General features: G+C 36.9%; 1 protein-coding gene across 1 annotated transcript in view; it reads right to left on the reverse strand.

Annotated features, from left to right (window-relative positions):
• Positions 1-12,761, reverse strand: part of ADSS2 (adenylosuccinate synthase 2) — a 40,273-nt gene that overhangs the window by 12,256 nt on the left and 15,256 nt on the right. The window contains exons 4-7 of the mRNA XM_012443739.2: positions 10,529-10,579; positions 2,509-2,575; positions 2,143-2,250; positions 1,029-1,110 (exon numbers count right to left, since the gene is read on the reverse strand). Of these exons, the coding sequence (XP_012299162.2) occupies positions 1,029-1,110; positions 2,143-2,250; positions 2,509-2,575; positions 10,529-10,579 (308 nt within the window). The remainder of the gene's footprint in view (positions 1-1,028; positions 1,111-2,142; positions 2,251-2,508; positions 2,576-10,528; positions 10,580-12,761) is intronic.

Genomic DNA, 12,761 nt, shown 5'->3' on the forward strand with positions numbered 1-12,761 from the left:
TGTAACTCCAGTATTTTGAGAGGCCAGGGCAGGCAGATTGCTTGAGCTCAAGCATTCAAGACCAGCCTGGGCAACATGGCAAAAACTTGTATCTACCAAAAAATATTAGCTGGGTGTGGTGATGTGCCTGTAGTCCCAGCTACTCGGGAGGCTGAGGAAGGAGATCTCTTGAGCCCAGGGGTTCGAGGCTGCAGTGAACTGTGTTCATGCCACTGTACTCCAGCCTGGGTGACAAAGAGAGATCCTGTCTCAAAAAACAAAATAAATAAAATATTTATTACATAACAGAATAAAAAGAAAATGGCAGTCTATTCTAAACAACAATCAGTGCTCTGAAATACAAATACCTAATATTTAGAATGTTCCTTATAGGTGATATTTTTTTTAGAACTTAGTGAATGCGCAGATCTAAGGTCTGCATTTATTCTAGAATGGCATATGAGGTTTGTAGATTCCTACTTAGTTCTGGAATTGATATTGATACTTATTTATAAATGAGAAGAAGTAATAATCAAGATTCATAGGAAACAGTTTGAAGTTCATCAAAAATTGTCAAAGATGAAAGAATGGAGAGGATAGGGATTTCAAAGAGTGCACTGCTAAAAAGACTGACCCTATGGGGTTATCCTTTTAAAATGGGTTGGTTAGCTTAAAGAGTTCTCACTCATCCCTTTGCTGATCTACCCTCTAATTGCTGGAAGTGATTTTTATATAGCGTAAATCGAGTCTTCTTTCTGTTCAAAATTACCTAATAGCTTTTCATTATCTCCAGGGTAAGATCTAAAGTCCCTGTCACTGCATGAGACATATGATCTGGACTCTGTCTCCTTTACTTCAGGTACTCCTCCTGCTCCCTGCTCATTATTTTGCCTAAGCTGTATCATGTAAAGTCACTCAAACATACCATGTCCAAGATAAACAATTTCCTTTGCCAGTTCTTACCCAAAGCCTACATGAATGAAAAGATCTAGATGCCAATTTGGCAAACAAGTGTTAAAAAGAACATTAAAGAGGTCAGAAAGCATTACCTTGAGTTTTTGTAATTCACCTTCAATGTCTATTTCCAAAGTGGGGTATATAGATTTGTATTGGTTAGCTAGAACTTTAAACCTGAGAAATAAAGATATATCAAGACATTTTCACTCTTTTAAAAATATTTCTAATAATATCATTCTATTCAAATGATTTCTGCAGATGGTAAATGATCTTAACAGCAAAGTAATTCCGAAACTGAAGTTACCTTCTGAGAAATAAAACTTAATAAGGAGATCAGCCATATGAATAAAAAAGACACTCAAATTATTGTTTTACTCAAGTTTAAGCCTATCAACAATATAATTAAGATAATGTGTGTGTAGCGGGGGAATAGGAATGGAATAACTAAAATCTGTAAACACAAAAGACTTAAATCTTAATTAACTGTATTACACTGTACAAAAAAAAAAAGGGGGGCAGTTTACATGATACTTGTAAGAGACAGAGGCAGACATTAGCAATCTAATATTCTTCAGTAAAGGTGCACTGCCAGTGCAGACACATATAAGTGGTTGATTGAAAGGGGATACGATACGTCATTATAGCTTGGATGCCACTTGCTATTCAACACAACCAAGTCCCTATCATTGAGTCACCGAGTAGCTTTCTGATGACTACTAGGTTTCCTATGGATATCTGGCTACAGAAAGTATGTGTTAATGTAGCATTTCTGTTTTTCAAGTTGAGCTTGGTATACGATAATTCACCAGTATCTGAGAGCTAATGACTTCCGGGTAGGAGAACATAAGGAGTCTCCAGGCCTGAAAATGCAAGGATCAAGACTTTAGAATGTGACCACCCTAGGACTGCCACACCCCCGGAATCATTCTCTTTCTCAGCCAACCATTCCATATTTCAAATCTTAAATATAACTCTGGTTTTGTCTTCTTAGGATATTCTATTAAAACACCATCATGTTATTTTTTATGAAGTTAATCTGTAACTAAGGATTAATTAGAATGTAATGAAAATAACTTTAATATTTCAAATCTTAAAAAAGCCAACCACCGCTATTTAACTAGAACACTGTATCATTTTGCACCCTAGGTTTTAAAAAAAATCTAAAAATGCATTCATTCCTTCCATTTTGAAACATAAGTTAGTTACCTCTCAGAGAATCCATCAAAGTCAGAAACAAGATCGCACATCCTAAGTCCACTCCGAGCAGCTTTGGAAGAATAAACTGGCCCAATGCCCTTTTTTGTTGTACCCAAACTTAAAAACAAATCAAAACAAGCTTTAAGTTAGACAAAAAGATGTAGGTCTTATGGTCAGATCATTACAAAGAATAAAATTACATATGACTATTTTCTGTTTATGCTACTTCTTGTTAAGTATATGTTCATAATCCCACTGATTTTCTCTATAACAGGATATTTCCATACTTATTAATTCTGCTCTAGAATTAAAATATAAGAGTCTGGATATCCATAAACTGTACCAAAATTTAAAAATTAAAATAAAAAAACATACTTTTTTCCTGCTTGCTCTTGTCTCTGTTGTTCCTGGATACCATCAGCTGCTTGATGAAAATCAAATACTGAGGGGAAATGAAACCACAGTTGTTGAAACTAAGATAATACACAAAAGCAAAACATACTGCATTTCAAATTACTGAAGTATAAATCCCTTCAGCCTCATTTCAGTGCGACAAACAAATGTTTTAAAGTGATAACGGTAGGAGATTATAACACCAACTAGTACATTACTATGAAAATATGTCTGATCCTTCACTCTTATTTATTGCAGTCTATACTATTTTAAAAATAAGTCGTTAAGAGGCTAATTTTGAAACATCTGACCTTAAATTTTACAAAGGTCAAGTTACAAAAATACTCTTTTTTCTTGAAGTCCTGGACTCCAGAAATCTAGGGATCATTTTGACACCTCCTGTTTCCTCACTAGTCTCACTAGCTTCCATCATCTCTCACAAAACCACAGTCTCCTAATGTGTGTATCTCTTTCCATTCTTAGACATCTCTAATCCAAATTCTGTAATGCAGCCAAAGCCATCTTTCCAAGACACAAATATGGCATTCACACCTCCCCTGCCCTTAAAACTCAATGGTTTTCCATTGCTCTAAAAAAAGAGACAAAATTCTTTTTATATGACCTCCTTGCACAGTCTGCACTTTCATCCTATACCACGCTCTGCCACCCTCACTGCCCTCTGGTTACAGTGGCATTCTTTGCAGCCCTCAGCTACAAGGCATGGGCTTCTGCATGAAATACTGCCTCTTTCTAAACCCACACATAACTTGTACTCTCTCTCTCCCCTGCCAATGCTCTAAGAGTATTAGGACCATGTCAGTTTAGCCTACTAGTTGATCCCCAACGCAAACAAGTTCTCAAATATTTACCGACTTAATAAATAGTTGGTTTACAGAAGAGGCAGAACTAGAACTTTGGTCCCTCAACTTCTAAACAAGGCTTCTTGCTTTTTGTTTTGTTTTTAAACAGCTTTATGGGAATATAGTTTATAACATAAAATTCACTCATTTAAGATGTACAATTTAACAATTTTTAGTATATTTAACCATGGCTTCCTTTTGCTAATGATGTCACTGTTTCCAAATAATTAAGTTGAAATGTGTAGATGTTACAGAAAGACTAATATGAGGTTCTTGGAATTAGTGGTAGCATCTGTAAAAGAACTAATTAGAAGAATTAGAAGACTGATACTGAAGTTATAGATGGTGAAGCTAGAAAAATCTGATAACCCAACCTAAACTCACCCTCTGATGAACCTGCCCCTAAAACCATATATGTACTCGTCTCCGATTCCCTCCTTTAGAGACACTACTAAAACTGTCAAGGCAATCCTCCCCCTGTGCTTGGCAAGGTTAACAACCATAGCTTTTTATGATTGACAGGTTTCCCTGGTGCTGTTGGTAGGAAAGTTTTGATGCTGTATGTACTAATTAGTTATATTTCAGAAGCTCAATTTGTATTGTGTGATTCAAAAGTATCTAATAAGCAGTATCTGTCTTAGTGTCACACAGATAACAGTAACATCTTTGAAACCATATTGGTATACTGTACACCAAAAGACATCTACAAAAATGCTCAGGATAACAGTATTTGTAATATCCCAATATTGGAAACAACTCAAATTTTCATCAATGGTAGAATGAATGGATTTTTAAAAGTGTGAATGGTCATATAAAGAGATACTATATGGCAATGAAAAAGAATAAAATATTCTTTATGTAAACAATAATTGGGCTAAGAGGATTAGTTTATTATCATCTTCTCATTTTATTGCCCAAGCAATAGTCTTTCTCAGTTACTTGAGAGGTCAGATAGTTCTTAAGGGCTGTTTCATTAAACCCTGATTTTGCAAATCAGTTATGTCAAGATTGAGATATTGAAGTATTCTATTTTCATTTCTTTTGAATAAAAAGATATTTGAATTTAAATGTTCTGTTTTCCATGCTCAAAGAAATTAAAAAAGCAACTGACAACCCACAAATAAATGGTTGATGGAAAGTAGATGAACCCTATTTTTCAGAAATTAATTTACTACCTTGTCATAGAGCTAATGCATTGCCTGTTTTTTCTAGGCCCCAGGAAGCAATTACTGTAATCAGAATAATTACTTTCATAAGACTTTACCATGGCATGGAGCATTAATGCCTCCGCTATTACTGTTTTGAAAGAACAGCCTTGGAATAATAATGTTTCACTTTCTACAGCCTAGTGCAAACAAAAAAAAAAATCATAACTGTACACCTTTAGTTAAGCTTATTAACAGCATTTCATTTTTTTTCATTTTTAATTTACTATTCTAGTTAAGCTGTATTAAGATGATGAATGTTATACTATGTTCAGCATGAGCCTAGGTACATGTAATAGTCACTTTGCTTCCTCAAATCTCCCTGAGGTCTTCACTCAGCTGTCACTTTTCAGTGAAGCCTCCCCAGCCACATTATGTAAAACTGTAGGCCCCTACCCACCTCCTCCAAACTGCCTGACATTGCCTAGCTCCTTTCCCTGATTTACTATTTCTCCTCAGACCTGAGCACCATGTGCCATGCTACATCTATTACATATTTCTATTTATACGGTTTGTTTTCACTAATACACTATATGCTCCATTGAGAGATGTTTTCGGTCTTTTCTATTGCTGAATCTTTAGTGCTTAGCACCATACCTAACACAGTAGGCATTTAATAGCTAGATATTAAATAAAAGGACAGATACCTAACAAATCTGGATTTCATATTTAAATTTTTCTTTAAGTATCTCAAACCATTTATCAGGCCATTTTCCCTCAATAAGCATCTCTTATAGTACAAACTGAGTTCTGAGATTCAGTGAACAGGGCAAAATGTTAACACAACAGGTCCTTGCATTAGTATGCTAATGTAAACAGATGACCAGCAACTTAATAATTTTTAAGTTTCCTTGAAAAAAGCAACTGTTTAAACCTTCTAAGTAAAATAATATTTGAAGGTAAATCAAGTTAAGATAAAGATGCATATTATAACCCCTAGACTAACTACCAAAAGTCATTAATTCAAAAAACAAGAGGTATAGCTAGTAAGTTAATAGTGGAGATAATATTAAAAATGTTCAATCTAAAAGAAAGCAAGAAAAGAAGAAAAATAGACAAAGAACAAAAAGAGCAGACATAAATCCAACCATACTGATAATCAACTACAATAAAAGTAAATAGTCTCAACATTCCAATTAAAGGATAAAATTGTCATAACGAATAAAATGCAAGACTCACCTACATTTTGTCTACAAGAAATACACTATAAATCTAAAGACACAGATACACTAAAGATTATTAGAGGATGGAAAGAGATACACCATGCAAATAGTAATCTTAAGGCAACTCTAGTGGCTATATTAATATCAAAGTAGATATCAAAATAAAGAATATTATCATAAGGAGGATATTTTGGCATTAACAACCATAGCTTTTTAGATTTTTTTTAAAGATACTAATTAGTATAAACAGCATCAAAACTTTCCTACTAATAGCAGAAGGAAAATCTGTTGATCATAAAAAGCAATGGTTGTCAATACCAAAGAGAATTATTTCATAATGAGCAAAGGTTCAATGCATCAAAATCAGAATTTTAAACATACATGTACCTAACAGAGCTTCAATGCGCACGAAGCAAAAACTGACAGACTTGAAAAGAGAAATAGATAAATCCACAATTACTGTTAGAGGTTCAACACTCCTCTGAGTAACCGATAGAACATACAGATAGAAAATCAGTTGGAATATAGAAGATTTGAACAACACTAACAAACAATTTCGTTTAATTGGCATGCAAAGAGCAGAGCATATATTATTTCTAAGTGCATAAAGACCATTAACCAAAACAGACCACATCCTGAGCCATAAAACAAGTCTTAACAAAGTAAGATTAGGAGCATACAGAGTACATTCTCTGTTCACAATGCAATTAAATTATAAATAAATAATAGAGAGAAATCATGAAAATCTTCCAATATTTGGAAATATGAACATCATATTCAACTTATGGATTAAAACAGAGATTACGAGTTATTTTGAACTAAATGGAAATGAATATATAAATATTTGTGAAATATAGCTAACATAGTGTTAGAGGAACACATTTGTCCGTTTACATTTAAGGTTAATATTGTTATGGGTGAATTTGATCCTACCATTTTGATACTAGCTGGACGTTTTGCCCCTTAGTTGACGCAGTTTCTTCATTGCATCAATGGCCTTTACCATTTAGTACGTTTCTGTAGTGGCTGGTACTGTTCCTTTCCATGTTTAGTGCTTCCTTCAGGAGATCTTGCAAGGCAGGCCTGGTGGTGACAGAATCTCTCAGCAATTGCTTGTCTGTAAAGTATTTTATTTCTCCTTCACTTATGAAGGTTAGTTTGGCTGGATATGAAATTCTGGGTTGAAAGTTCTTTTCTTTAAGGATGTTGAATATTGGTCCCCACTCTCTTCTGGCTTGTAGGGTTTCTGCTGAGAGATCCGCTGTGGGTCTGATGGGCTTCCCTTTATGGTAACTCGACCTTTCTCTCTGGCTGCCCTTAGCATTTTTTCCTTCATTTCAACCCTGGTGAATCTGACGATTATGTGCCTTGGGGTTGCTCTTCTTGAAGAATTATCTTTGTGGTGTTCTCTGAATTTCCTGGACTTGAATGTTGGCCTGCCTTGCTAGGTTGGGAAAGTTCTCCTGGATAATATCCTGAAGAGTGTTTTCCAGCTTGGATTCATTCTCTCTGTCACATTCAGGTACACCTATCAAAGGTAGATTACGTATTTTCACATAATTCCATATTTCTTAGCGGCTTTGTTAATTTGTTTTCGCTCTTTTTTCTCTAATCTTGCCTTCTCGCTTTGTTTCATTGAGTTGATCTTCAATCACTGATATCCTTTCTTCTGCTTGGTCGATTCAGCTACTAAAACTTGTGTATGCTTTGCAAAGTTCTCGTGCTGTGTTTTTCAACTCCATCAAGTCGTTTATGTTCTTCTCTAAGCTGGTTATTCTAGTTAGCATTTCACCTAACCTTTTTTCCAGGTTCTCAGTTTCTTTGCATTGGGTTAGAATAAGTTCTTTTAGCTTCAGGTTATTACCCACCTTCTGAAGCCTGCTTCTGTCAATTCATCAGACTCATTCTCCATCCTGCTTTGTTCCCTTGATAGTGAGGAGTTGTGATCCCTTGGAGGAGGAGGGGCATTCTGGTTTTTGGCATTTTCATCTTTTTGTGCTGGTTTCTTCCTATCTTCATGGATTTACCTACCTGTGGTCTTTGTAGTTGGTGACTTTCGAATGGGGTCTCTCAGTGGATGGCCCTTCTGTTGACGTTGAAGCTATTTTTTTCTGTTTCTTGGTTTTCCTTCTAACAGTCAGGCCTCCCTGCTGCAGGACTGCTGGAGGTCCATTCCAGACCCTGCTTGCCTGGGAATCACCCGCAGGAGCTGCTGAATAGTAAGGGTTGCTGCCTGTTCCTTCTTCTGGTATCTTCATCTCAGAAGGGGACCCACCAGATGTCAGTCAGAGTTCTCCTTTATGGGCTGCCTCTCTGGATATACAGGGCTCAGGGAGCCACTGGAGGAGGTAGTCTGTCCCTTATCAGAGCTCAAGTGCTGTGCTGGGAGCTCCATTGTTCCATTCAGAGCTACTGGGCAGGGACGTTTAAGTCTGTGGCAGCGGAACTCACAACTGCCCCTCTTCCCAGGTGCTCTGTCTCGGGAAGGTTTTTACCTAAGTCCCTGACATGCTGTTGCCTTTTTTTCAGAGATGCCCTGATCAGCAAGGAGGGAGTCTAGTCACAGTCTACCTGCAGAGGCGCTGCTGAGCTGCTGCAGGCTCTGCCCAGCAGCTGTGTAATCTTCCTTGCAGTTTTGTTTACACAGGTAAGGTCAGAACTGCCTCGGTAATGGCGAACTGCCCCGGTAATGGCGAACTGCCCCGGTAATGGGGGCAGTATTATTCCATTTTGTAATCCTAAATTGTGGTATGCTCATTAAGATACTGAATTTCACAGAGCAGACAACATAACAAAAAGCCATTAGAAAGTTGTGAAGATAAGTAGTGGTTTTTATCATCTAATGAAACATTTTGCTCTATCCACAGGAACAATGGATAGCAAAAAGCTACATATAAAATCATGAAGGTTAAAAGAAGATAAAGATATTGGTAACAGAATAAATAAAGCTAATGAGTAGTAAGTGTAAGCAAAAAAAATGCTACCAAAGTACTTCATAAAAACACATTTTTCCTTATATACATTGGAGACTGCCAGTAAGAAAGAATATTAGTAGGGCCGGGTGCAGTGGCTCACACCTATAATTCCAGCACTTTGAAAGGTCGAGGTTGGTGGATCACCTGAGGTCAGGAGTTCAAGACCAGCCTGACCAACATGTGAAACCCTGTCTCTACTAAAAATACAAAAATTAGCTGGGCGTGGTGGTGCACCTGTAATCCCAGCTACTCAGGAGGCTGATGCAGGAGAATCACTTGAACCCAGGAGGCCGATGTTGCAGTGAGCTGAGATCACCCCACTGCACTCCAGCCTGGGCAACAAAGCAAGACTCTGTCTTAAAAAACAAAACAAAACAAAAAGGGTATTAGTAACACTCTATTGTTTCCTATATTGTAGCACAATAGTGATATATGAGTTTAAAATACAAGTTCTAAGATAAGCTAACAACCAAAATATAAAAATTTTTTAAAATCAGAAGCTTAAAATGGGCAAGAAAAATGACAACCTCCTTCTTCTGAAAACCAAAACAAACCCCTTTTGTCCTTATCCAAGTTCATGTTATCATTTGGGACTGCAAAGCTTCTTTGTTTCCTTTGTTTTTTGTCTTGGTTATACATCTATGCTATTAATTATGCTGGAAATATAAAAGGTGTCTTTTAAATAAAAGTATTATGGACAATTAATATTTTCATAGTTTAAATGTAATCAGGTGAAATAAAAACTACTCACGTTTACTTTGTTTTATGAAAACACAGAAGTATTCCATATTTTATCTAGTCGTACTAACAAACAGCTATCAAAGTCTTTGTATTCAAGGATAACCAGTCTACTAATAGACAATATACAGGACAATAAATACTAACATAAAACTGTTTTTCAGTAAAAACAAAAAGTTGTTCTTTTCAGACTTTTACAGATTAAGAAGCCTGTAGCAAACAATGTAATGAAAAGGTCATTTTCATATAAAAACTGTATGTTAATCCAATAGAATTTACTTCAAATAAGCTATTTTATTAGATTACTAAGATTATACATAGGATTCAAGTCTGTGGCTGTTATCTGGAGGGACCATTATTGATTTCTGTACTTGGCTAAGAAATACTCTAAGTATTTTGATGAGAATGCCTTTTAAATAGAGGCCAATGTTAAAACTAGAGCAGCTATTGCCTCAGGACACATACATATTTAAATAAATTTAAGTCTGCAGATCAATCATATGGAAGTTTCCTACATGGTTTATACTTATTTCTTTTCTGGTTATTGTCTCTCAATCATGTCACTGCTAATTAACAATTCTATTGGTTCTGAAAGAGAATAAAACAGAGAAGAAAATTGCAAATTTATTGGTAGCAGTTGAAATTTAGGTTAGTCTAAACCAAATCTCAATCACTTAAAGAGCAATAATTATTGCATTTTAGGCACAAAGAGTCATTCTAACTATCTGCAAAATGGTACACTTACTTTTATATGAACATTACATGTACAAATAAATGTTCTTTGCATTTTTATGTGGCTTATTTTTAACAGCATTAGAGATGTCTTATGAAATACTGCTTGTATAATAAATTTGCTTAGCTAACCTTTTTTTCAGACATAGGTAAATTTCAGCCTAGACTTTGTTGAAAAAAAAAGTTTTTTGTATTTGGAACTCAATTATTACAATCCATCCTACATAGGCTAAATAAAAATGAAAGACAAAATTAGTTACTAAATACTTTCGTTTGATACATTTCTGATAAAAAGATAGTTACAAATAAATGCAATATATCCATCTTACCAATATGAGCTCTGTCAGATATAATAAGCCTTTTTTCCCAGCCTTCTAGTCCTAGAGAGAAAGGGGAAAAAGATATATTTAATTGAATATTTTGTATAACATTTTTAAAATCTTAATTTCTTTAGAAGTATGTCTAGGCTGGGCACGGTGGCTCACGCCTGTAATCCCAGAACTGCGGGAGGCCAAGGCAGGTGGATCACTTGAGGCCAGGAGTTCAAGACCCGCCTGGGAAACATGGTAAAACCCCGTCTCTACTAAAAATACAAAAATTAGCTGGGTGTGGTGGTGGGTGCATGTAATTCCAGCTACTTGGGTGGCTGAGGCAGGAGAATCACTTGAACCCAGGAGGCAGAGGTTGCAGTGAGCCAAGATCATGCCACTGCACTCCAGCATAGGCGACGGTGAGAGATGCTGTCTCAAAAAAAAAGGAATATAATGTCTAAAAGTGTTTTTTACTGAAGCAATCACGTTTGTGTCTTTTCTTCTGTATGGGAAACATCATGTCTAACAAGAGTTTTCTCACCTGTCATTCATTCCACACACAAATTCACTCACATGCTATCTTTCCAAATGTCTTGCTCTAAAATCTCCATATTCAAACCAGTCACATCCGTATAAAATACCTCTAGGAATCCAAAAAGCAAATGGTAGAAAAACATCATTTTTGCTGTGGAGGTTAGTTACCTAGCAGGGAGAAATCTGACATGAGGGAGTTAATTTTAGGAATGGCAAATAAGGGCTGGGTGAGGTGACTCACATCTGTAATCCCAGCACTTTGGGAGGCTGAGGCGGGTGGATCACCAGGCCAAGAGATCGAGACCACCCTGGGAAACATGGTGAAACCCCGTCTCTACTAAAAATACAAAAATTAGCTGGGTGTGGTGGTGTGCACCTGTAATCCCAGCTACTCGGGAGGCTGAGGCAGGAGAATCGCTGAACCCAGGAGGCAGAGACTGCAGTGAGTCGCACCACTGCACTCCAGCCTGGTGACAGAGCGAGACTCCGTCTTAAGGAAAAAAATATATACATACACACACACACACACACACACACATAAAGAAAAAAATAAACTTTTTCACTAATTCTTCTAAAGTACTGTCAATTACCGTACTTACTACAATGAATTGTAAGGAGATGTATCTATCTCCCCATTTAACTGTGGAAGCCCTAGAGTAGGGGCTGTGAGTTTTCATAGCACAGAATCTGTTATCAAATAAGTATTTTCAAAAATCATTTTTGGCTGGGAGCAATGGCCTATAATCCTAGCACTTTGGGGGACTGAGGCAGGAGGATAGCTTGAGGCCTGGAGTTTGAGACCAGCCTGGGTGACATCTCTACAAAAAAAAAATTAATTAATTAAAAAAACCTAGCCAGGCATGGTGGCACGTGCCTATGGTCCCAGCTACTTGGGAGGCTGAAGCAGGAGGCCTGCTTGAGCACAGGAGGTAGAGTCTCACTACTGTGTTCACACCACCGCCATCACCACTGCACTCCAGCATGGATGACAGAGCAAGACCATGTCTCAGGAAAAAAAAAAAAAAAGATGCTTGAATGAACAAATGAATCCAAATCAAAAATACAAAAGACAGGCCGGGCGCGGTGGCTCAAGCCTGTAATCCCAGCACTTTGGGAGGCCGAGGCAGGTGGATCACGAGGTCAAGAGATCGAGACCATCCTGGTCAACATGGTGAAACCCCGTCTCTACTAATACAAAAAAAATTAGCTGGGCATGGTGGCGCGTGCCTGTAATCCCAGCTACTCAGGAGGCTGAGGCAGGAGAATTGCCTGAACCCAGGAGGTGGAGGTTGCGGTGAGCCGAGATCACGCCATTGCACTCCAGCCTGGGTAACAAGAGTGAAACTCCGTCTCAAAAAAAAAAAAAAAAAAAATACAAAAGACAAATTGACAAGCTTTCAAAACTAATCTTTAAAAATGAAAAATTTGTTTTTACCTTAAGATTTATTTTGAAAATTTATTCCTTATAGATTAAGGAGGAGAACCTCCTCAGTAATGTGCTAAAAGGTAAACCTGCAACATTAAGCCTCCCCTGCTATGGTTGTTTTGACACACAAACATGTATTCTAAAGTTAGTTTAGGAGATATAAAAAAACAGTACCAAGAAATTCAGTAAAGTGGGTAAAGAGCAGGGTTGGATAGGGTAGAAGGAAAAAGGGAGTAGGGCAAACTTATTAAAGGAGATGAGAGGAGAAAGCAGCACAGAAGTCTCAAGTTC

The sequence above is a fragment of the Aotus nancymaae genome, unplaced genomic scaffold (genome assembly GCF_030222135.1).
Source record: "Aotus nancymaae isolate 86718 unplaced genomic scaffold, 86718_ANA_hifiasm-v0.15.2.pri h1tg000032l_0, whole genome shotgun sequence".
Lineage (NCBI taxonomy): Eukaryota > Metazoa > Chordata > Mammalia > Primates > Aotidae > Aotus > Aotus nancymaae.